The sequence below is a fragment of the Carcharhinus amblyrhynchos genome, chromosome 5 (genome assembly GCF_965287045.1).
Source record: "Carcharhinus amblyrhynchos chromosome 5, sCarAmb.v2.hapA, whole genome shotgun sequence".
NCBI classification, from domain to species: domain Eukaryota; kingdom Metazoa; phylum Chordata; class Chondrichthyes; order Carcharhiniformes; family Carcharhinidae; genus Carcharhinus; species Carcharhinus amblyrhynchos.
The window spans coordinates 13,266,195-13,292,582 of NC_137328.1; the positions used below are offsets into that span (position 1 = coordinate 13,266,195).

Genomic DNA, 26,388 nt, shown 5'->3' on the forward strand with positions numbered 1-26,388 from the left:
ACTCAAGCAGAAACTCCGTACCCAGCACCTTTTTTTCCCTGATGAGGCACTTTAAATGATCACGATCTGCTAATTTGTTTAATTAATGTTGTTGATATTTTCACTTTGGTCGGATCATTAAATTTTGCTAATGTGGTGAACTTGTCCTCATGTATGTGACTTGGAATAATTTAAGATGTGATTTCTTTTTTCCCCAGAATGAGAGGGAACAGATAATGACCACAAATGCATGGCTTACACAGGTTTGTATGAGTTATTCACAGTACACTAAATCAAAAGATGTAAAACTTTAGGACCATAATACACTCCGTAACTTGAATATGTACTTCATGTTCATCCTGGTGCAATCATATCAAGTTTATTGAATTGTATCAAGCATTTTAGTTCTGAAAAGGAGTGCTGATTTGATTTATTATTGTCACATGTATTAGCATACAGTGAAAAATATTATTTCTTGCATGCAGGCAAAGCATACTGTTCATAGGGAAGGCAAGGAGAGGGTGCAGAATGTAGTGTTATAGCTAGGGTGTAGAGAAAGATCAACTTAATATAAGATAGGTCCCTTCAAAAGTCTGATGGCAGCAGAGGAGAAGCTGTTTTTGAGTGATCTCAGACCTTAGTATCTTTTTCCTGACAGAAAAATGCAGGAGAGAGTATGTCCTGGGTGTGTGAGGTCCTTGGTTAGGCTGGCTGCTTTTGCAAGGCAGTGGGAAGTGTAGACGGAGTGGGTGGATGAGTGGCTGGTGTTATGGACTGGGCTACGATCGCAACCCTTTTAGGTTCTTGTGGTCTTAGTCAGAGAAAGAGCCATACCAAGCTGTGATACAACTGAAAATGATGCTTTTTATGGTGCATCTGCAGAAATCGGTGAAAGTCATACTGGACGTGCCGAATGTTGTTAAATATATTATTAAATGTTGTTGAACATGTATTCTGAATATGGTTTCTCATTAATGAGCTGAGAAAGAAATAACACTTACTGTTTTCTATATTGTTATGCAAAAATATCTTCAAAGAATGTTATGTCCGCTATAAGGTAAAAAGTTGATGTGAGGAAGCCAGCTTAAAAAATGATTCAGAATACAGAGCCGTCAACACTGACTAACAATCGTAGAATCACAAAGTGCAGAAGAGGCTCTTTGGCCCATCAACTTTACAAAGCAATGTAAAAGGCGATGCTTAACGTTCCTTTCCAATAACAGCCACCTCTATTGTTGGAGACCAGATCCACTGTATATTCTGAAGTTAGCCTAGAAGCTAACTTTTTCCGATTTTGGCATAATGTATTTTGCTCCAGGTATGATTCAATTGGCCCACTGGGAAGCTTTTACTAAAACAAACTTTATTTTTAACAACATTTAAAATATAACAAAAAGATTTATCATAACTTTTATCAACTGGAAATACATAATTGTGAGAAGATATAATTCTTAACAACTAGTTATCTCTAAAGTTCCAATGCAAGCTGTATCTTCATAGACATAAATCCCTCCAAGATACAGCATTGAATAAATATCTTCCATTTCCAGCCTTTTAATCCCTCTAGACAAATACAGAAAAACGTCTGGCTTCTGACTCTCATACAACATCCTCCAGAGAAAGATCTACTCCCAACCAACAGACCCTCAGAGAAAGGCACCAATTTCCTGACAGATCCCCGTCTCAAAATCTAGAGAGACAAAGAAACGTAGAGAAAATGATCTCTCTCTACACATCCCAAGCAGCGAATTGGGCTTTATTTGTCTGTGTAAGCCCAGCTCTGCCCAGTCACATGACTTGTCAATCAATCTAATCAAGCTCCACTCTGAAAAACCCCAGGGGAAAACACTAAAATAATAATCTTGCATTAGTCAGGATTAAAATAAACATTGTGGCCATTAAGATCAATTATGCTGCTGCAGTAACAACAGAGACTGCTGTATATAGACAAAACAGCAGTATTACTCAGAACTCCCTGTTATGAAAGAGTACTAAATAGCAATCACTTGAGTCAGAGTCAACTGGTAGTTGGAGCTGTTCCTGATACTCTGTAAAGCCAAGAGCTTAAAGTATTTGTACCTGTTACAAAATGTATAGGTAGTTGTGATGGCTCTACATGCAGAAAGTTGGGACATGAGGAGAAAGGAAAGGAATACATGCAAATAAAATCGATTCCCAGCTTGGGTCACTGTAAAGTTTGCAAGTTCTCCCCATACCTGTGTGGGTTTCCTCCAGTCCTCCAGCTTCCTCCCACAGTCCAAAGATGTACAGGTTAGGTGAATTGGCCATGGTAAATTGTCCCTTAGTGTCTCTGGATGCATAGGTTAGAGGGATTAGCAGGGTAAATATGTGGGGTTACAGGGATAGGGCCTGGGTAGAATTGTTAATGGTGCACACTCAATGGGCTGAATGGCCTCTTTCTGCACTGTAGGGATTCTTCTATTGTAAAACCTTCACCCAAAAGACACACAGTTTCTCAAAATTTTGCAAGGGAGCATTGACCTACCTTATATTAAGTTGATCTTTCTCGACACCATAGCTATGACTGTAACACTATATTCTGCACCCTCTCCTTTCCTTGTCCATTATATACTCTATGAATGGCATGCTTTGTCTGTATAGTGCGCAAGAAACAATAATTCTTACTGTGTACCAATATATGTGACGAGAATAAATCAAATTAAATAAGTGACTTACTCCACCTGCAGTTATTCCACATTTAGAAAATGTGACAAGTAATTTATCATTCTGCACGTTAATGACAAAAAACTTTAGTCATTCATTCCATCTTGTAGAAGGTCAATATTTAAATGTGGAGTAAATTGACTTAAGTTAACTTCAAGATTTGGATAAATTAGAAAAGAGATGATCGAGGCAATAGGGAAATAACAATGTTGACTTTTAGCCCTTCATTATTTAATGAAATCAGTTTAATCCTATTTAATTATTTATCCACAGATAAGCAAACAAAATAAGATTTTGTGGCAGGCTTACTTGCAAATGAAGGCTTAGGGAGAAACAAGCAAATAGGAACAATGTGAATCAGAATTTCATTGTGCAAGATTAAGTTTAACATGCATTAGAAAAACCCCCAAGTTCATTATAGGTTTTCTCAAATGTTTGAGAAAGATTATTTGGCTTCGAGGGTTCGGGGCGTTGTAACTGGACTGAACCCCAAAGATGTGCTTGGGCACCCCCGCCATCCCTGGGAATCCCCAGGTAAGGATATCCCGCCAATTGCCCATGAAGTTGAAATTTCCATTGTGCAATTGCAATCATCTGAAAGTATGATGTAAATTGTGGACTTTGAATGAATGTCTTACAGTAATAGAAAATAATTGAAGAGTTTAAAACACCAAGGTAACTATAGTACTGTCCCCCCACCCCACCGCCACCCCTTCACGGGACAAACACCCACCCCTCCAACATCCCCATCAAACACCTGAGACCTGATGTCTCACAAATTTGACTGAGTTTTTTGAAGGGGTAACCATACAGGGAGATAAGGGAGTGCAGTTGACATTGTCTACATGGACTTTAGCAAGGTCTTTGACATGGTACCGCATGGTAGGTTGTTGCATAAGATTAAACTTCACAGTATCAAGGATGAGGTAGCCAATTGGATATAAAATTGGCTTGATGACATAATGCAGAGGGTGGCTGACAAGTGTTGCTTTCAATCTGGAGGTCTTGCAGCACGCCTCAAGGATCAGTGCTGGGTCCAGATATTAATCCTTTAATGATTTGGATGAGAATTTAGGAGGCATGGTTAGCAGATGACAAAAGGATTGGTGGCACAATGTGAAGAATGACACAGTGAAGAAGGTTACCTAGGATTGCAACGGGATCTTGATCATTTGAGCTAGTAGGCTGATGAATGGCAGATGGAGTTTGATTTAGATAAATGCTAGGTGATGCATTTTGGTGGATCAAACCAGGGTAGGACTTACTCAGTTAATGATAGGGCGTTGGGGAGAATTATAGAGCAAAGAAGTCAAGGGGTATACATTCATAGCTCATTGAACGTGGAGTCACACATGGACAGAACGGTGAAGAAGGCATTTGGCCTTGGTCAAATCATTGAATACACGGTTGGGACACCTTGTTGATGTTATACAAGACATTGGTAAGGCTACACTTGGAATACTGTGTACAGTTCTAGTATTGGTATACATTGACACCTCTAGTGATGACCCACCCCCTCCCCCATCTCCTCCCCTGAGCGACTACCGCTCCAACTGCTAGACCCCATACCACTACTGACCAACTGAGCCACCTCCCAACCTAATTGTCAATATACCATTAATCACAATGTATGGCATTGACCTTGTTAAGAAAATTGCTCATTAAACATGCAACATTGATTGTCCTATAAATAGAGACAGCTGGGACACTCTGGGGGGAGAGCTTCTTAGTAGGACTGAGGGATTGTCTTGCAATAAACCAGCTTGAACCAAAAAGACCAATCTGGATTGATTTTTCCACCAGCCACTTCTGAGTAACACTAAAACCCCCTTGATCACCTGACCACACCACACCCCATCCAACCAAACCTTGCACCTACCACCCCACCACAACCAACCTCTCCACACTACAACCCCTCACATTCCTCTACTCACCTCAAAGCTACCTACTTCTTGGCGTCTGAAAGTGGTTGGACCTTGAAACCAAGAACCCATTGCAATCCTAGATAACTTTCTTCACTGTCCACTGTGCCACCAATCTTGATGTCATCTGCAAACTTACTAACTATGCCTCCTATATTCTCATCCAAATCATTAAGATAAATGACAAATAGACCTAGCACCGATCCCTGAGGCACACCACTGGTCATAGGCCTCCAATTTGAAAAACAACCCTCTACAACCATCCTGTGTCTTCTGCCATTAAGCCAATTTTGTATCCAGTTGGCTACTTCACACTGGATTCTGTGAGAGTTAACTTAATAAAATAACCTACCACACAATATCTTGTCAAAGGCCTTGCTAAAGTCTACGTAGACAACGTTAACTGCATTGTCCTCATCTACTTTCTTGGTTACCCCTTCAAAAAACTCAATCAAATTCACGAGATATGATTTTCATTGAAGCTAATCTGTTCTTGCCTCATTAAATGCCTGTAGATCCTGCCTCTCAGAATACCTTCCAACAACTTACTCACTATAGGCATGAGGCTCACCGGCCTGTAGTTCCCAGGGTTTTCCCTGCAGCCCTTCTTAAACAAAGGCACAATGTTTGCCACCTTCCAATCTTCAGGCACCTCACCTGTAGTGGTTAATGATTCAAATGTCTCTGCTGGGGGATGCACAATTTCCTCCCTTGTCTCCCACAATGTCCTGGGATGCAATTATCATAGAATCATAGAATTCCTACAGTGCAGGAAGGAGGCCATTCGGCCCATTGAGTCTGCACCGACCACAATCCCACCTATCTCCTATGCCCAGTCCCCTTTTCATCAGGTCCCGGAGACTTATGTATGCTGATGCACTTTATGTCTTCCAGCACCTCCTTCTCTGTAATACGTCCACTCCTCAATTATTTATTTCCCCAAGTTTCTGAACGTCAATGCCTTTCTCAACAGCAAATACTAATGATGTACAATTGATCTTATTCAAATAGGAATGGAATGACTATCGGCTAAGATGGGATCCAGAAAAATATGAAGGGATTGATAAACTCAGAATATTTTCTCAGCATCTCTGGCTTCCTGATATAGTGTTATATAACAAGTAAGTAATCTGATCATCATTTTGATTAGACTTTGGTACCACCATGTTTTTCCACGTGTGGTCTGTAAAACCTGTTTGCCTGAATATGTGGATAAAACATCACCTATTCAGCCAACAAAGGCTAAGCTGCAAATGTTGGGATAGCAAACTTTCTTGTCTGAAATGTCAGGGCTGATTCTACAATCTGCTACTCTCCCACAGGGTTGTCATTCAGTAGAACCCTTGATTTCCTGAGGTGTTCTGGTCAGTGGAAGCTCCAATTCACCTGCTTTCAGATGCTGAATGAATTTAAATATTCATCTTAAATATTAATTTGATCACCCAGCTAACACCTCCCACTGCCACCACCCCCACCCCACCCCTGCTCCTCCACAACCGTCTGAACTTGACTCCCCCTGACCCAACTACCCATCTGACCGCCTGACTGTACCTAAACTCAAACAAACTAAACCTTGACCGGACTCAACTACCGGCACCGCCCCCCTCCAGCCTGATGTTCCCGCTGGACCATCCAACTAGTGGACCTTACTACCTACCCCACCCAACTGTCCCCCGACTCAAACTGACCTGACTACCCTGATCATCTGACTACCCATTTCACCCATCCACATGTCCTACCCACTCACCCACCTCACATAGACACACCCATCCGCCTTCTAATTCACCTACTCACCCACTCACTGACTCAGATGCTCATTCATTCAGGTACCCACTCGCTCACTCAGGTACACACTCAGTTATGCACTCACTCACGCACGCACTCGCACACTCATCCATTCACTAACCCACTCTCAAATACCAGAACTTCAAGCTCATCATACAGAATATGACACCTCGCGCTGTAAAAAGGGAGCGTACCCACTCAAGCCCTGACTCTACTGCACACACTGAAGCTAAAAAGGGAGATACTATATTGCACAATTCTCTCACAGCTGAGATCAGAAGATCTCAATGGCGCACAGCATCACTGCTGTATGGAAGATTCAGGTCACACTGTACCATCCTTCTGTGGAAAAATATCACTGTTCTTTCAGCGTTGCTGGGTCAAGATCCTAGAATTCCCTGCTTAACAGCACTCCTGGGAACACCTTCACCACATAGACCACTGCAGTTAAAGGAAGTGTTATCTTCTAACGGGCTACCTGGACAATAAATGCTGGCCTTGCCAATACCCAAACATAGCAAATTAATCGAAACAATCCACCGTGTACTTCCAGCATTTTCTATTTTTATTTAGTTCTTTTTGTAGATAATGATTTTTTTAATCTATACTTACTTGCACGTTGGAGCTGTTTTATTGATTTAGTTACTATATTGGTAAAATTGCACTGTAGTATGCTGGTCAGTAGCTAATGATCACAATTTAAGTGTTGAAGTAATACCAATTAGACATGGGTTACTCAGTATTCAGACTGTGGCAACTGGAGGAATATTCACCGTAATTTAGAAACATAGAAACTATAATCAGGAATAGGCCACTCAGCCGTTCGAGCCTACTCCACCATTCACCTTGACCATGACTGTTCATCAAATTCAATATCCTGATTCTCCCGTCCTGCCCATATCTCTTGATCCCTTAAGCCCCAAGAGTTATATCTAATTTCTTCTTGAAATCAAACAATGTTTTGGCCTCAACTACTTCCTGTGGTAGTAAATTCAACATATTCACCAACCTCTGGGTGAAGAAATTTCTCCTCACCTCAGCTCTCAAAGATTTACCCCTTATCCTCAAACTATGATCCCTCGTTCTGGACTCCTGCACCATAGGGAACATTCTGAATCTACCCTGTCTAACCGTGTTAGAATTTTATAAGATTTTATGAGAGCCCCTCGCACTCTTCTAAACTCCAATCAATACAACCCTAACTAACTTAGTCTCTCCTCATATGATAGACCTGCCATCCCAGGAATCAGCCTGGTAAATCTTTGCTGCACTCCCTCAATAGCAAGGACATCCTTCCTCAGATAAGGGCACCAAAACTGCTACAATATTCCAGATGAGATGTCACCATTGCCCTATACATTCAATACCCTAACTTCATTGCGGTGTTAATGTAAGCCCATTTGTGACACTAATAAACTTAGCTTATTCTTTTAACTTGAATACTGCCAGTTGACAATGGGAGGAGGAATAGGAAGGGGTGCATCCCAAAAACTGCCCAATATGTGGGGGCTTGTGAGAAGATACTCCTATAAACCTCATTGTTTTGATTCTTGTACAGGGTGGGGAGGAAGATGAAATTTGGGGAACTATTCTCCTGCTTTCCCAGCAGTTGGCAGCAAGAGGTGGGACATCTTAATGGTAATCATAGATTATCGTAGAGAAGGAGGCCATTTTGGCCCATCGATTCTGCACCAACAACAATCCTACCCAGGATCTACCCCTGTAACCCCACATATTTACCCTCCTAATCTCACTGACTCTAATAGGAAATTTATCAGAGCCAATCAGCCTAAACCGCACATCTTTGCACTGTGGGAGGAAACAGGAGCATCCGAAGGAAACCGATGCAGACGCAGGGAGAATGTGCAAAGGTCCACACAGTCAATGACCCAAGGCCGGAATTGAACCTGGCACCATGAGGCAACAGTACCAACCACTGTGCCATCGTGCCGCCCTGGTCTTGCTCGTGATCTTCTATTCTTTGTCAAACATTTTTGTGTTGAAGACAGTGCAGAGTCTCTGAGGAGAAATCAATTCAGTTAGGATTGTACTGATTGGAGTTTAGAAGAGTGAGAGGGGATCTCATAAAAACTTATAAAATTCTAACAAGGTTAATCCTCAGTGTCTGTGCTGATGAGAAAACTCTGGAAAAGCCTTGGCATTTCAGTCTGAAAAAGGCACCCGATGGATGATCCCATGGAGCCAATAAACAAGATTGCTAAAGTGAATCAGAAATATTACTCTGAAATTAAATGGGGGAGCCGAACAAGTGGATACAACTATTAACTGGAGAGGATTACTTTTAGAACAGATGTCAGGATTCGTAGAAAGTGTGGAATTAGTTTCTTGATGGGGAAAACATTGGAATTGGATGTCGCCTTTGTGGGGAAGGCATCAAGGTCAATAGAATCGTAGGATCCATTCGGTACAGAAGAGGCCATTCGGCCCATCAAGTCTGCACTGACCCTCTGAAAAACAGTATCTTACCCAGACCCAATTCCCCACCCTAACTCCATAACCTACCATGGCCAGTCCACCTAACCTGTGCATCAGTTGAATCACAAAGGGTAAAACTTCCTTTGGTCTGTTCTTAATGTGGTCAAACTGGTTGAGTATGTCAACCTTCAGATCCCTTCAAAAAACACACCAAAGGTTGGCAGTAAGAGCGGGAGAGACTCCTGGCCAGCCACGTTGGATGTGATGTGATGCCCCTCAAGATGTAAGCCTCTGGCAACATATTAGCGACCTGTTCCGAGAATGACTAGCTGCGGAAACTGACAAAAATCTGCCTTAATGCACCACTATGTTACAGGAAGAGAATTTGAATTGGGAAACTTCCTTTGAAGTCTGTTGACTCAAAAGCCTTCAGATACAATGAAAGGGGTCATACTGTGTAATTAGGTCTGACATATGGTGTTAAGCAGACTACACTATCCTTAATAGATGACTTAATGCATCCTCCCCCTGCCCTTAATAGATGACTTAATGCGTCCTCCCCCTGCCCTTAATAGTTAATTTATTATTATTGTCACAAATAGGCTTACATTAACACAGCAATGAAGTTACTGTGAAGATCCCCAAGTTGCCACACTCCGGCACCTGTTCGGGTACACTAAGGGAAAATTTAGCATGGCCAATGCACCTATGCAGCACGTCTTTCGGACAATAGGAGGAAACCAGACCACCTAGACAAAACCCATGCAGACATGGGGAGAATGTGCAGACTCTACACAAACAGTGAGCCAAGTTGGGAACTGATCCTTGGTCCCTGGCGCTGTGAGGTAGCAATGCTAACCACCGTGCCATTGTGCCGCCCATCACTGTGTCACTGACAGGCAAGATACCAGTGGTAGATTGTAGCCCAGTGGGATGATGAATTCATTACATGCCCCAAATGATTTTGAAACCTGGTCCTAAACAGTTCTTGTAGGCATTTTTCTTTTTCCTTTTCAGTGCTGATGGGACATATGAGGTATCCCTCTACACTAACACAATCGTCTACAACAATGGCGATGTGTTCTGGCTGCCGCCTGCCATCTACAAGAGCGCCTGCAGAATTGAAGTGAAGCACTTCCCTTTCGACCAGCAAAACTGTACTCTGAAATTCCGATCATGGACATACGACCGCACGGAAATTGATTTGGTCCTCAGCAGCGATGTTGCAAGCAGGGACGACTTCACGCCAAGTGGGGAATGGGATATTGTCTCTCTTCCGGGACGACGGAATGAGATCCCAACAGACCCAACTTACGTTGATATCACGTATGATTTCATCATTAAAAGGAAGCCATTATTTTATACCATTAACCTCATAATCCCATGTGTGCTGATCACATCTCTGGCGATTCTGGTGTTCTACCTACCCTCTGACTGCGACGAGAAAATAACATTGTGCATTTCGGTTCTGCTGGCGTTGACTGTCTTTTTGCTGCTCATCTCAAAGATCGTCCCGCCAACCTCACTGGACGTGCCCCTGATAGGCAAGTACCTGATGTTTACCATGGTCCTGGTCACCTTCTCCATTGTCACCAGTGTCTGCGTACTGAACGTCCACCATCGCTCGCCCAGCACCCACACCATGCCCGAGTGGGTGAAGCGAATGTTTCTCCGAAAGCTGCCCGCCCTCTTGTTCATGAAGCGTCCCGAGAATCGAAGCATAAGGGACAGAATCAGGAAGGGGCAGCTGCCCGCTGGCACAGGCGGCAAGGCAGGCCAAGCTGATGTTCAGACATGCTACGTGAATCAAGATTCGGCAAAGAAATATGGCTGGCGCTTAGGAGATATGTCTGACAGCCAGGATTCAAGGAAGAAGTTGTCATCAAAGATCAACTCCAGTGTGCAGGAAGCAATTGATGGGGTCAGGTTCATAGCGGAACATATGAAGAGTGAGGATGATGATCAAAGTGTGAGTTTATCCCTTTCTCCCTCTCATGTTGACACCAAATGAAACTAAAATTAGTGAACGGTGAAAAATGGATAAATTAATGTGTCATTTTATTGGTGCTTTAATTGAAGATTAATTTTCACATCAAGGTTAAATGAAGCCCTTCTGAATTTGCAGTATTGTTTTGCCCAGAAACGCGACACAAAGACACCGATGGAAGCGGTAGTATCTTACATAGACATGTAATCACTGAGTAGGTTAACACAGTTTATTAAGGTAAATAACTTTAGGAGCAAACGTAATTTTGTTCATTCGTGGGACAAGGGCATTGCTGGCTGGCCAGCATTGATTGCCCATCCCGAGTTGCCAAAGGGCAGTTGAGAGGCAAACAGATTGCTGTGGCTCTGGAGTCTCATGTAGGCCAGACCAGGTAACGATGGCAGATTTTCTTCCCTAAAGGACTGTAATGAACCAGATGGGTTATCCCGACAATTGGCAATGAATTCACGGTCATTACTAGATTCTTAATTCCAGATTTTTTTTTATTGAATTCAAATTGCACCACTTGCCGCAATAGGATTCGAACCCAGGTCTCCCGAACATTAGCTGGGTTTCTGGATTAATAGTCTAGTGATAATGCCACTGGGCCATCGCCTCCCCATTCGCCAGCCCTGCAAATGCTTCTCACCAATGAGAACTCGGCTCTGGAGCTTCCTTACTTCTCGTTGGTGACATCATCATGGGTGTGAACCTGTATTACATTAATTTGAATATATTTAAAAGTTATTCATCTACCCCCCTCAAAAATACCCCGTTAGGCAGCATCAATTCTGATGAAAGATCATCGACTTGAAACATTAATTCTGTTTCTCTCTCCACAGCTGCCAGACTTAGTGGGCATTTCCAGCATCTTCTGTTTCAATTTCAGACTTCCAGAAACTGCAGTGTTTTACTTTTGTATCGCTCTGGTAAATCTGCACTCCAACGCACTGGGCTGAGTTTACTCCTTCCATCGTTGCCTCCCCTGGCAGGAGCCGCTAACCTGGAGTGGGAAGGGTGGAACCAACAGATCCGGATCACACGCCAGCAAGCTCAACAGGCTGGCTGCTGGATCACGGAAGCGGCTCTGATGTTGGGAAGCCCAAATCACCTGATCTCCACACGGGATATGGCACCTCAGTTAAAGGACAGCTGTCCCTGTGTTACAGCCACATATCAGCATGCACTGATTTTATACAGCCTGGTTCCTCTGCGATGGTAAACCCCCTCCATCTCCCCACGGCCGTCCCCAGCACTTGAAGATGATGAAGTACAGGGTGAAAGATTACCATAGTGCCACAACCTCTCCTTTTCTTTAGGTACAGCTTCTAAAGGGTGGCATGTTAGCACTGCTGCCTCACAGGCTATGGATCTGGGTTCGATTCCCAGCTCAGGTCACTGTCTATGCAGAGTCTCCCTGTGTTTGCATGTGTTTCCTTCAGCTGCTCTGGTTTCTTCCCACAGTCCGAAAGACATGCTGGTTATGTGCATTGGCTAAGCTGAATTCTGCCTTAGTGTACCCAAACAGGCGCCAGAGTGTGGTGACTAGGGGATTTTCACGGTAACTTCATTGCAGTGTGAATGTAAACCTACTTGTGACACTAATAAATAAACTTTAAAATATCCTCTCCTTGGGGACTCAGCTCTTGATACCACATTAATGAGTGAACCCTCAGCTGCTCCTTTATTGTTTGGACTCAAATACTCTTGGCTCGTGCAGTTCCCATCTCCTCCCCCAGAGTCTAAGATTATCAAGTTTCAGCATAGAGAAAATACTTCAGAAGTAATCCACCACCCTGTGACTCACTCTCCTCCTGCCAGTCAAAAGGGCTCTCAAAGTGAGTCATTCAAGTCACAGTTAAATTACTAGATTTTAATGGATGGAGAGGCAATGGCCTAGTGGTATTATAGTTAGACTATTAAACCAGGATACTCAGCTCTGGGGAGCTGGGTTCATAATCCCGTCATGGCTGATGGTGAAATTTGAATTCAATTTTAAAAAAATCTGCAATTAAAAATCTACCGATGACAATGAAACCATTGTAGATTGTTGGCAAAAAACCAGCTGGTTCACTAATGTCCTTCAGGGAAGGAAATCTGCTGTCCTTGCTTGGTCTGGCCCACATGTGACTCCAGAGCCACAGCAATGTGGATCACTCTCAGCTGTCCTCTGAAAGCAACTAAGGATAGACACAAGATAACTGAGGCAGGCCTTCTAACCATCCTATCTTGGCACTACCCACCTCTGTCTCTGGACTTCCTCCAGAGTGGGGGATGGGGGCTGGGGGCAAGCAGGACTCCACCCCACTATAACCCCCCATAATAAAAACGTGGAGATGGGCCTGCTAAGTCAGGAAATGTCATGATCCAAACTCCAAATCTCAATCTTGCTCCTGACCTAACGACATAAGTTCAAATCTCACCAAGGCAGCTTGGAAAATTTAAATTCAGCTAATTAAGTAAACTTGCAATAAAAAGCTAGTATCATCAATTGTGACCATTAGATTGTTGCAAAATCCATCAGATTTACTGATGTCCTTTCAGAAAGAAAAGTTGCCCTCCTTACCTGGTCAGGACTAGATGTGACTCCAGACCCAATGGTTAACTCTTAACCACTCTCTGAAATGGCCAAGCAAACATTTCTGTTTAAGAGGATGACTTACCACCACCTCCTCAAGGGCAATTAGGGATTGGCAATAAACACTCACCTTGTCAGCAATGTCCGTAGCCTAATAATGAATTTTAAAAAGTCGTATTTTTCAATAATATCACCTGTCATTCTTCTAAAGAAAGGGGGAAAGTTTAAAGGAGATGTGAGAGGCAAGTTTTTGTTTTTACACAGAGTGTGGTAAGTGCCTGGAATGCGCTGCCAGAGGAGATGATAAAAGCAGATACAATAGCAACGTTTAATAGGCATCTTGACATATATATGAAAAGGCAGAGAAGAGAGGGATATGGACCACTTAGGGGAAAAAATCTTTAGAGAGGCAACACAGTCCTCTGTCAGAACAGAGCCTATTCTTGTGCTATACTGTTCTTTGTTCTTTAAATTCCAAAGAATAAAAGACCCATTTCTCCGCATAGGGCAACTGTTTTATCTCAGGAATTAACTTAGTGAACCTTTATTACAAACCTTTGGAGGCCATATTGTTCCTCAAACAGGGAGACCAAATCTGTACACAGACCTCCAGGTGTGATCTCACCAAAGTGCTATATACAAGATTTCTGCTTCACAGATTACTTTCTCGCTGAGATACTGTTGTCAGTAAACTGGGATCTGTTACACTTGCTCGGCTCATTTAAGAGACTGTAAATGGCCAAAGTCCAAGATATCTGTAGTTAACCAATCTGCAGCCCATGCTAGTATATTAACCGCAATCCTGTGAAACTTGATCTGTTGAAACAATTGCCGGAATTTTACCGCATCATTCACCGGCGGTTCGTAAGACCCTGCCGGGAGAGAATGCCATTCAGTGAGCCTCGCCTGCTCCGATTCTGGGTCTGGCATGCCAGTAAAATACCGGCCAAGTTCTTTTTAGTTCTTTTTCAAACATCTTCTGCATTGCCAAAAGTACTACATCAAGTGGTTCCGTATTACCTCCTGTGCATCATACATCTACTGTCACGCCATCAAAAAATTCTAATGTATCTGTCAAATGCATTTTGCCTTTCATAAAATTGCATTGATTCTGCCGAATTATATAATGATTTTCTAAGTGCCCTGTTAACAACATTTGTATTGGAGATTTGGTAGGCCGGTATTTTTTTCTTCTGTTAAGTTTAATTAGACACACTGCTCACATTGCTTTATTAGGGGGAGGGTTAAAAAATAGCTTGAGTTTTATTTCTAACCTGCAGAGAAGCATCCCCTGCAATAAAGAAGGATGTGCAATGGCATTCATGCTCTTCAGAGGTGTTTCTGCTGGAGCTTTCACTGTGGTTAAGATAGCAGGATTTCTTTACTCATTTTTGTGACATTTTTAACTTTCTATTTCAATGTACTCTGCTGCCGGGGTAAACATTTATTCTGGTTGTTCGAGGGAATTTGGGATTATCACAGAAAACTGCTTAATCTCCCTGCAAAGGTTTGCAGGTCAGAGTCACACTTAGAACAGTACACATTCATTTTTTTTTCTTTTAGTGAACTAGCAAATTAGTTGGTAATGTGAAGGAAACCAATTCATCTCTAAAGTCTTCAAAAAAATTAATATCACTCAAAATCAATACCTTTGTTTATGGGCAGCATGGTGGCACAGTGGTTAGCACTGCTGCCTCACAGCATCAAGGTCCCGGGTTCGATTCCCAGCTTAGGTCACTATCTGTGCTGAGTCTGCACGCTCTCCCCATGTCAGCATGGGTTTCCTCCAGGTTCTCCTGTTTCCCCTCACAGCCTGAAAGACATGCTACTTAGGTGTATTGCCCATGCTAAATACTCCTTCAATGTGCCCGAACAGGAGCCAGAGTGTGGCGACTAGGGGATTTTCACATAACTTCATTACAGTGTTAATGTAAGCCTACTTGCAACTAATAAATAAACTTTAACTATACTTCTAAATTCAGATTTCGGTAGATATATTCACCAATTAAGGCTTCTGAGGCTGTACCTTCCAAACGCATGACTGTTACCACCTAGAAGAGCAAGGGCGGCAGATAACAGGGAACGTACCGTGTTCCAACTACACCTCCAGACCTAGAATTGGAAATGTATCACCGTTCCTTCACTGTCACTGGGTTAAAATCCTGCAACTCCCTCCCTAACAGCACTGGGGGTGTACTTACACCTCATGGAGTGCAGTGGTTCAAGAAGGCAGCTCAACACGACCTTCTCAAGAGTGATTAAGAATGGGCAATAAATGTTGGTCTCGTCAGCAAATTCCACATGACTTGAGTGAATAAAAGATTAATATCCCATATAATTGAATTCTTGTTGCTTCTGATCAGTAAATGAATTTGAATTGACAGAATGGAATCAAAATCACAATCACATACCAGGCATGTTAAAGGGACTGTACATTATAAAATACTAATAATCACTGATTAGTCCCTATTTTTCTTTCGTTTACGATTTGTCTTATGAGAGATTCATACTGTGTGATGTAGGGTAATGGCCAAGCCGTCTTTCCTCTTGGAATTTCCTCTGCATGAACTATGGACAGTCACCTGCACTCACAGCAATGTTGATCACATCATGCTTGTGCTAAGTGTCCCTTTAATGAAGCCCATTCTATGGCCATCACTTGCAGTCTGTGCACATTTGCTGTCGTATTTCTTTACAGCTTTGTGACTGTGCCTCAAATGTAATTAATTGACTGTAATGTGCTTTACGAGGCTCTGAGGATTGAAAGGCACTTTACAAACACAAATCTGTTCTTTTTTCCCTACTTAGCATCTGTTGCCAACCTTTAAGAATCAACAGCTGTGTAAAAGAGATGAAGCAGCTTGTCATCCATGTGAATGCATGTTAAAACTGGGGTGGCACGGAGGCATAGTGGTCAGCACTGCTGCCTCACAGTATCAGGGATCCAGGTTTGATTCCCAGCATGGGTCACTGTCTGTGCGGAGTCTGCACATTCTCCCTGTCTCTGCATGGGTTTCCTCTCAGTGCTCTGGTTTTCTCCCACAGTCCAAAAGACGTGCTGGTTAGGTGTATCAGCCATGCTAAATTCTCTCCCAGTGTAACCGAACAGGCCAGAGAGCAGCTGGAGCTCCAGTTTAATGTTTCATTCAACTGATGGCACATTTGAAAGTGCAGCAGCCTCCTGGGCGGCATGGTGGCTCAGTGGTTAGCACTGCTGCCTTACAGTGCCAGGGACCCGGGTTCGATTCTCGGCTTGAGCCGCTATTTGTGCGGAGTTTGCACATTTTTCCCGTGTCTGCCTGGGTTTCCTCCCACAGTCTGAAATAATGTTTAGGGGCATTGGCCATGCTGAATTCTCCCTTAGTGTACCTGAACAGGCATCTGAGTGTGGTGACGCGGGGATTTTCACAGTAACTTCATTGCAGTGTTAACGTAAGCCTATTTATGGCACTAATACAATAAACTAAGACTGCGCTTCAGCGCCAGATGGACTATGATCCAATAGGAATTGGCATCTAGTGTGCCGTACTTGAGATAATATAAAGACAGTAAGTAATGTCATAAACTGGGCAAGTTACTCCAGTGGACTGCAATGGTTACGTTGCCACTGTCCTTGTGGGATATTCCATACTGTGAAATCTCTTTAGAAATGGAGTTCATAGAAACCCACCTTATTCTGCCTCTTTTGATGTCATCGCCATCCTGACTATCCCCAAAGCTTAAGAAAACCCTGTGATTTCAATGAAATGCTTTTATCCTAAAGTTTTCCGAAGTGGAAGAAGTTTGAATTGTCTACAGATGATAGGGTTATGAGACCACCCTGTTTAAGTTGCAGAGCTAATATTGCAGGGTCTGGGCTAATAATACGAAGATTCCAATAACACTAAAGAAGCTTGGCACTATTTAGGACACAGCAACCCACGACTGGCACCCAATCCAACACCTTCAAGATCCACTCACTCCACCACTGATGCACAGTGTGCATCATCTACAAGATGCACTGCAGAACTAATCAAGGCTCCTTTGACAGCACCTCCTTGGTGCCAGTTAGAAGGACAAAAGCAGCACTACCACCTGCGAGTTCCTCTCCAAGCTACTTACTTTCCTGACTTGGAAATATATTGTAAGAAGTCTCACAATACCAACGTTGGACTTTAACCTGGTGTTTACCCCAGTTGAATTCCGGCATCTCCACATCACTATCCCTTCACTGTCTCTGGATCAAAATCCTGGAAGCCTCTCACTAACAGCATTGTGGGTATACCTATGCCACATGGACTGCTGCAGTTTAAGGCGGCAGCTCACCACTGCCTTCTCAAGGGCAGCTAGGGATAGATTAGCCAAACCAGATGCCCACATCCCATGAGCAAACAAAATAAAAAGCATGAGTGCAAATCCCATCCTGGCAGAAGGAATTACAATAACATTTAAATAAATTATTGAATTAAAAGGCTAGTCATCAATAATAATGGAGTATAGAAATACAGAGGGACCTGGGAGTGCAGGTTCACAAATCCATGAAGGTTGCGACACAAGTGGAGAAGGTTGTTAGGAAGGCTTATGGAATGCTAGCCTTTATAGAAAGGGGTATAGAGTATAAAAGCTGCAGTCTAATGCTTCAGTTGTACAGAACGTTGGTTAGACCGCATTTAGAGTACTGCGTCCAGTTCTGGTCACCTTACTACCGGAAGGACGTGGACTCTTTGGAGAGGGTGCAGAGGAGGTTTACCAGGATGTTGCCTGGCATGGAGGGACTGGGTTACGAGGAAAGGTTGGAGAAACTGGGACTTTTCTCCTTGGAAAGACGGAGATTGAGGGGGGACATGATAGAGGTATATAAGATACTGAAGGGAATAGATAGAGTCAACAGTGAGAGACTGCTCCCTAGACTGGGTACAAATACAAGAGGTCACGATTTAAGGGTGAGGGGGGAAGAGGTATAATTTGGATGTGAGAGGAAGGTTCTTTACGCAGAGGGTCGTGGGGGTATGGAACGCGCTACCGAGAAGGGTGGTGGAGGCAGGAACGTTGGACTCGTTTAAGGTTCTATTAGACAGACATGAGCGAAACGAGGATGGAGGGTTATAGTAGGGGCTATTAAATAAGGTCAGATCCTCGGGAGACACCGGAAATGCAGACTTGTAAGTTAACGTTTTTTTGTCTTTTTATTCCGCAGGTGGAGGTCCACCTCATTGTCAAACGAGGGGCATGCACACGGCGGGTCGTGCATGGGCTGCTCTTGGAGGTTCCAGGAGTGGCCTAGTACTTCGTGTCGGTGTGTGTGCTTGATCCTGGACCGGTAGATGGGCGCCACAACAGCTTGGTGACTAGCACTGCTGGCTGTGCAGATACATGGATTTGGGCCTGTGTCTGTGGGAGTTTGTGCATTCTCCCTGTGGTTGCGTGGGTTTCCTCCGGGCGCTCCGGTTTCCTCCCACACCCCAAAGATGTGCTCTTAGACTGATTGGTTTACCAAATTGACACTATTCTCCCCTGAATCTGGCTAAGTTAGGGGTTCCATTCGTAGACACGTAGGGTAGAATAGGTGTAGGGTGATGCGGCGGCGCGGGCTCGTTGGGCCGAAGGGCCTGTTTCCCATGCTGGGTTGTTCTTTGTAATAATAACCACAAAGCTATTAAATTGTCCTAAAACCTACCAGGTTCTCTGATGCCTTTCAAGGAAGGGAATCTGACATCCATATCTAGTCCGGCCTATGTGTGACTCCAGATGCACAGCAATGTGGCTGACTCTCAAATGTCCTCTAAACAAGGGTAATTAGGCATGAGCAATAAGTGCTGGCCTAGCCAATGTTGCCCACATCATGTGAACAGATAAAAAAGGGATAAGTATGTAAAAAAGATAATGTAGAGCATGTATACACAATCAGCAACCCACAATATCCATTCTGCTGGTTTAAACTGAAACAGAAATAGCAGAGTTTAATGAGTGGCTAAGTCAGCGTCAGCCATATTATATCATTGCCCAGTGTCAAAAGGGCCCCGGAGTGACTTAAACCATGCATCATAGACTAAATTGATGGATACAGTTTGGGATTATCAGTGAAAGAGTGGAAATTCTTGATGTGCTGGACATCACTGCTATGGATAAAGTAGTAAAAAGTCTGACAACACAAGCGAGTATATTATCAAACCTGGTGTTGTCAGACTTTTTACTGTGTTTACGCCAGTCCAACGCCGGCATACCCACATCATGGATAAAGTAGACATGGAGCGGATGTTACCGCTGGTGGGGCACTCTCGGACGAGAGGTCATAGTCTTAGGATAAGGGGTAGCAAATTTAAAACAGAGTTGAGGAGAAACTATTTCTCCCAAAGGGTTGTGGAATCTGTGGAATTTGCTATCCCAAAGTGTGGTGAATGTTGGAGGAGTTAGACAGATTCTTAATTGGTAATGTGTTGAAAGGTTATGGGGCGAAGGCAAGAAAATGGGGATGAGGAGCATATCAGCCATGATCGAATGGAGGAACAGACTTGATGGGCTGAATGGCCTAATTCTGCTCCTATACCCTATGAACTTATGAGCTATAACAAAGAATCAAGGAATAGTGTAGATAGATACTACTACATTTTGTGTATTATTTCCTTGTTAACATTTTAACGAATGATATGTCGACATTTATCAATTTTTGTTTTTCAGGTCATTGAAGACTGGAAATATGTTGCAATGGTTATCGATCGGCTGTTTTTATGGATATTTGTGCTTGTGTGTGTGGTTGGCACTTTGGGACTCTACCTTCAACCTTTATTTCAAAATCACGCCACACCAGATACATTTTCCAGTGCAGAATAGTTGTTGGTTTGTTCCTCCGTGTGAGATTTTCCACATTTAAAAGCAAATGAGTACAAGGCACAGCATGCGTTGTTTACAGACACACAGCAAAAGCGAACTGCAACTTTGGATCACACGTTATGCTAGTGACTGTTTCCTTTAAACACTGCTGCATGTCCACCTGAAAAAAGTTAACTCAAATAGGTATAGCTGCCCTCTCTCGATTATCCTGTTTCTCTGAATGGGTTAGGGTGAAAACAATGCTACAAGCACACAGCTGATCCAACAGAAACTGGCCTGACTGACTCTAGTTTAACAATTTTAAATGTTATTGGAGCGTAGCACTTTGCAGCTTGGATGCCCAAGATTACCCAGGATCACAGAATCCCTACAGTGCAGGAGAGGCCATTCAGCCCATTGAGCCAACACCGACTGTCTGCAGAGTATCCTACCCAGGCCCTCTGCTCTGCCTTATCCATGTCGTACCATACATTTACCATGGCTAACCCATCTAACCTTGGGATGCTGAACATCAATTTAGCATGGCCAATCCACCTAACCTGCACATCTTTGGACTGTGGAGGGAAACAGAGCACCTGAAGGAAACCCACACAGACATGGGGAGAAAGTGCAAACACAGTCACCCAGTGCCAGAATTGAACCCAGGTCCCTGGAGCTGTGAGGCAGCCGTGCTAACCACCGTGATGCAATGCTTGATTCAAATATTTCCACTTAAACAGGAAAAAATCTGTTGAAAAAGCAAATACAAAATGCTGATGGCATATGATGTAACAATCATCATCACTCCTTAACCCAGATTAGCACATTCTACACAAAGAATTTTTATTTCAACCTCTTTAGTATTTGTACTTTGATCTGTGTACTATTTTTCATGAAAGCCCAGTTGACAGATCTTTGGGGATTTGTAGATTGACAATGTGTATGTTCCTTTTGATCCAGACATCATGTGCAATTCGCGCTGTGCTGCTTTGTAACTTTATTAATGCCATTATGTTGTTTGCTTGTGAGCATTTAGATGAACACTGGTGCTTTTAAATGAGTTTGAATTCAACTTCCCAAGGAAATCGCAGTTAAAGCCTGGATGGTCCAAGTTATGAGATGTATTTCCAATTCTGAGCCATTGTAACCATAAGAGTAACAGAGACTTGGTGAAAACCTTTAAAAGTGTTTATAATATGTTGTGACTTACTGAGACGTTGGACATCACACATCAATAAAAGCTCCTGCTTTCAAACTCAATGTGTCAATTGACTTTAGTTCCTTCCCCTGAATTATTCTGCTCTTGAGTTCTACCTAACATGTTTTGAGGGACATTTCAATACTGTTTATAAAGATATGTCATACAGATTAACGTACCAAAAAAATCAACACAGACTAGCGATCAAATCTCGGTGTTTCCAGATGTATGTGACAAGACCAGACTGGGCCGAGCATGGGCATAAGTCGATCGGAGTTGTATTCATTGGAATTTAGAAGAATGAAAGGGCATCATAGAATCCTCTCAGTGCAGAAGGAGGCCATTCGGCCCATTGGCGGCACAGTAGTTAGTGGTCAGTGCCAGGGACCCAGGTTCAATTCCAGCCTTGTGTTACTCCCTGTGTAGAGTTTGCATATTCTCTCCACATCTGCATGGGATTCCTCCAGGTGCTCCAGTTTCCTCCCACAATCCAAAGATGAACAGGTTACGTTGATTGATTAGCCATGACAAATTGACCCTTTTGTCAGGGGATTAGCAGGTAAATGCGCGGGGTTATGGGAATAGAGTCTGGAAGGGATCATGGTTGGTGCAGACTCAATGCGCTGAATGGCCTTCTCCTGCACTGTAGGGATTCTATAATAATCATTACAGTTTTATGAGTCTGCACCAACCACAATTCCACCCAGGCCCTATCCCCACAACCCCGCATATTTACACTGCTAACCCTGTGACACTAGGGTCAATTTAACACAGCCAATCAAACCAATCCACGCATCTTTGGGAGCGTGGGAGGAAACCGGAGTATCCAAAGGAAACCCATGCAGACATGAGGAGAATGTGAAAAGTCCACACAGTCAACCGAGGTCGGAATTGAACCCGAATCTCATAGAAACTTATCAAATTCTAACAGGATTAAACAGGGTAGATTCAGAAAGAATGTTCCCGATGGTAGGGGAGTCCAGAAATAGTTTCAGGATAAGGGATAAGCCTTCTAGGACTGAGGTGAAGAGACATTTCTTCACCAAGAGAGTGATGAATCTGTGGAATTCACTCCAACAGAAAGTAGTTGAGGACAACAGTGTGCAATCTCAAGAAGGAATTAGATTCAGCTCTTAGGGCAAAAGGGATCAAGGTATTTTGGGGGAAGGGGAGATCAGGATATTGAATTTGATGATTAGCCATGATCAGAATGAATGCGGAGCAGGTTCGAAGGGCCCAATGGCTTTTTCCTTCTTCTAGTTTTGATGTTTTGGTGTTAACATTGTTTCACACATACCTGCTTATTGCTCCCAATCCCTCTTGAGTTTTTAACCACAGACCGCAGGCTGCATGATCTGTGCTGCACAAATTCACCAGAGCCACTGTATGCATCTCAAAACATCTTTGCTTTGTTAGGAACTCATGCAAGATTAATATCTGAGTGCACAGTGCCATCAGTAGCAAAAATAACATACTTGGCTAAGTTGATTGCTCGTGTTAAAAAGCCACAACACTTGCTTATAGACATTTGGTAAGTTTATCTAAAAGTCTAATTTCATTGTCGTACTTGTGCTTGCATCTACATCTTGTGGGCAAAAGACAGTGAGACAATATTTGGGTAATTTTGCACACCAAAAACCCTTTCTTCAACCAGAAAGAAATGCTGGTTCTACACCACCCTGCCAGCACTCTTCTGTTTCACAGTTGCTATCCAGGTTTGATCTATAGGGGCTCAGGAAGTGGCACAAGACCCATGATTTGTTGGCTCCTCATCACGTTCATAAATCATGTCACTTCTTGAGGATCCTGGAATGTGAGCACTTAATTAGCACACGCAATCTCATCCAACTCAACTCATCTACAATTTCACACTGCTAGCACCTGCTTCACAAGATCTACTCATCCCAGCTCTGTTAACATAGGCACCAGGAGCCAATTGTGTTCTGTCCAGTCTGGCAGTATGTTCTTAAAGACAAATTTGTCCTTTTAAAATCATTGCAACCAAAATTGTGAAAATGCTAGGACGTTATTACTACCTCCACTTGTGATTTTGGATGTTTAAGGGGAGAATAAAAGAGCAGAAGAGTAGACCATACATGCCCTTGAAACTGCTACACTGTTCAATAGGATCAAGACTGATATTCCACCTTAGCTCCACTTCCCTACCTGGTCCTTATATACCTTCCCTCCCCAAGAGAGCAAAGTGTAACTCTCAGCCTTGAATATATATCAGTGATGGAGTATAAACATTCCTCAGGGGCAGAGAGATGCAAAAGATTTACAACTCTGAAGAAATTTCTCCGAATCTCAATCCTAAATTATTACCCAAAAACTGTGCCGGTCTCCTAGATTTCCCTAAACAGGGGAAAAATCTCTCAGTCTCTGCCCTGTCAAGCTCCTTGAGAATCTTGTATGATTCAATATAATCACCTTGTATTCTTCTCAGCTTCAGAGAATAAAGACCTCTTCCATTCAATTCCTCCTCACCGGGTGACCCTCTCATCCCAAGGACAAATTCAATGGCCCTTCATACTGTTTTCAAGGCGAGTTTAAATTTATCGGTGTCAAAAGTAGGCTTACATTAACACTGTAATGAAGTTAGTGTGAAAATCCCCTACTCGCCACACTTCGGCGCCTGTTTGGGTACAATGAGGGAGAATTTAGCATGGCCAATGCACTTACCCAACATGTCTTTTGGACTGTGGGAGAAAACTGGAGCACCCAGAGGAAACCCATGGAGACATGGGGAGACAGATTTAGCACAGACAGTGACCCAAGCTGGGAATCAAACCCTGGGTCCCTGGTCCTGTGATGCAGCAATCTAACCATTGTGTCTCTGTGCCACCCAGGGAGATGCTTCCTTAGAAACCGAGATCAAGACTGTACACAATCTTCCAGGTGTGGTCTCACCAAGCTGAATACAAATGGAACAAAACTTGCTTATTTAAAGGCAAAATACTGCAGATGCTGACAACTGAAACAAAAACAGAAAATGCTGGAGAAACTCAGCAGGTCTGACAGCATCTGTGGAGAGAGAATAGAGCCAAATTTTCAAATCTAGGTACCCCTTCATCAGAGCAATCTTGCTTATTTTTGCACTCCAATTACCTTGCAATAAAGATCAAGATGTTATCTGCCTTCCGAACTGCTTGTTGCACCTATATGCTAGCTTTGTGTTCATTGTATTGTACACCTGTGTCTCTCTGAATATCAACATTGGAAAAGTCATGCCTTTAAATCATGTCCTGGCCCATAACTTCCTCGGAGTGGCAGTCAGCCAGCTGACAGATTGCTACTCCATAGCAACTTACCTGCGAATGAAGCAGAAAGTGTCTAACTCACCCAATCTCTATGGCTCAAGCCAGGCATTAGCTGCTGTAAAGCAGGTGAGCCTAAAGATCTGGTTAAGAATAGGTTTCTAAGATGAGTGAATGGGATATTGAAGTGTAAGATGTCTGAACATTTGGACGGGGGTGGGGGGGGGGTTGGTTTCCAGACATTGGAGGTGGGGGAAGGGTCAGGTCAGTTGTGGGGGGGGGGATACTTTTAGGAGAGGAAAGAAGCATTGGGTTAGGGAGTGCTGTGTTTGGTGGGTGTTTTGTTGGGGGGGGGGTTCATCAAGGGATCGTTGTTCAAGTTGGGAGGCGTTATTTGAGTTGGCAGGGGCATGGGTGTCAAGTCAGGGAGATCTGGTTGGAGGTAGTTCAAGTTATCTCCCTGAATCTCTTCAAAACACTCCCGCAAGTTAGTGAAACATATTTTCCCTTGATATATCTGCACTGCTTTTCCTTAGTTTCCCACATGACTATTAATTTTTCTAGAAGCTTCCTCATGACTGATGTTAAACTGACTAGTCGGTATTTGCTGTACTTATCTCTGCACTCTTTCTTTGAGCAAGGATACAACCTTTGCAATTCTCCAATCCTCTGGCACTACCTCTGAGTCTAAGGAAAATTGGAAAATTATGACCAGTCTCTGCAATTTCTATCCTCACTTCCCTCAGTACCTGTGGGTGCTTCTCCTCTGTTCCTGGTCCTTCATCAATTTTAAGTACAGTCTATTAGGGGAGGTGATGGCCTAGTGGTATTATCACTAGACAATTGATTCAGAAATGTAGCAAATGTTCCAGGTTCGAATCCTGCCACGGCAGATGGTGAAATTTGAATTCAAATTAAAAAATCCAGAATTAAGAATCTACTGATGACCATGAAACTATTGTCAATTGTCAGAAAAACCCATCTGGTTCACCAATATCCTTTAGGGAAGGAAATCTGTGATCTTTACCAAGTCTGGCCTACATGTGACTCAGAGCCACAGCAATGTGGTTGACTCTCAACTACCCTTGGGCAACCAGGGATGGGCAATAAATGCTGGCCAGCCAGCGAGGCCCACGTCCCACGAATGAGTACAAAAATTCAATATCTCCTTTTTATCAATTTAAAACGTTCAAATGTCTCCTCTTTCGCCATGGTCTGGGAATCACCTTCCTTGGTGAAGACAGATGAAAACTATTAATTTAGTCCCTTAGCAATGTCGTCTGCTTCTATGCAAAAATTATCTTTTTAATTTCTAACCAATTGTATCCCCGTAGAAGGGCTGCTCCTCTTCACCTGAGGAAGAAGCAGCGCTCTGAACGCTCCTGATTCCAAATAAACCTGCTGGACTTTAACCTAGAGTGGAGAGACTTCTTACTGTGCCCACCCCAGTCCACATTCAGCATCTCCACCTCATCTTACCAGCCTCTCGTTCATTTGCTTTTTACTCCTATTCCTATATTAATTTGTGCATAGTCCAGGGAGATAGCCTGAAATTGCTACTTTTGACATTTGCTAATTTCCTAACTAGTTCCCTAAATTCTGACCACATTCTTCCTTCTTTCTATATTGTTTATATCAGCGTGCAACAGGACTGCTGGCTGTTCAACCTCCTCCTCTTCAGATCTCTCTGCTGCCGTTCTGTGGCATTCTTGACACTGGCACCAGGGAGGAAAGATCCCATCCTGGATTCATGTCTGTGGCCTCAGAATCAT

At 43.2% G+C, this 26,388-nt stretch overlaps 1 protein-coding gene across 1 annotated transcript in view; it reads left to right on the top strand.

Moving 5' to 3' along the window:
• The window catches only part of LOC145342901 (neuronal acetylcholine receptor subunit beta-4-like), a 46,180-nt gene extending 24,797 nt beyond the window's left edge, over positions 1-21,383 (top strand). Inside the window, exons 3-6 of the mRNA XM_080188479.1 lie at positions 198-242; positions 5,598-5,707; positions 9,825-10,776; positions 20,030-21,383. Of these exons, the coding sequence (XP_080044605.1) occupies positions 198-242; positions 5,598-5,707; positions 9,825-10,776; positions 20,030-20,182 (1,260 nt within the window). The 3' untranslated portion in view covers positions 20,183-21,383. The remainder of the gene's footprint in view (positions 1-197; positions 243-5,597; positions 5,708-9,824; positions 10,777-20,029) is intronic.
• Positions 21,384-26,388: the final 5,005 nt, after the last annotated feature.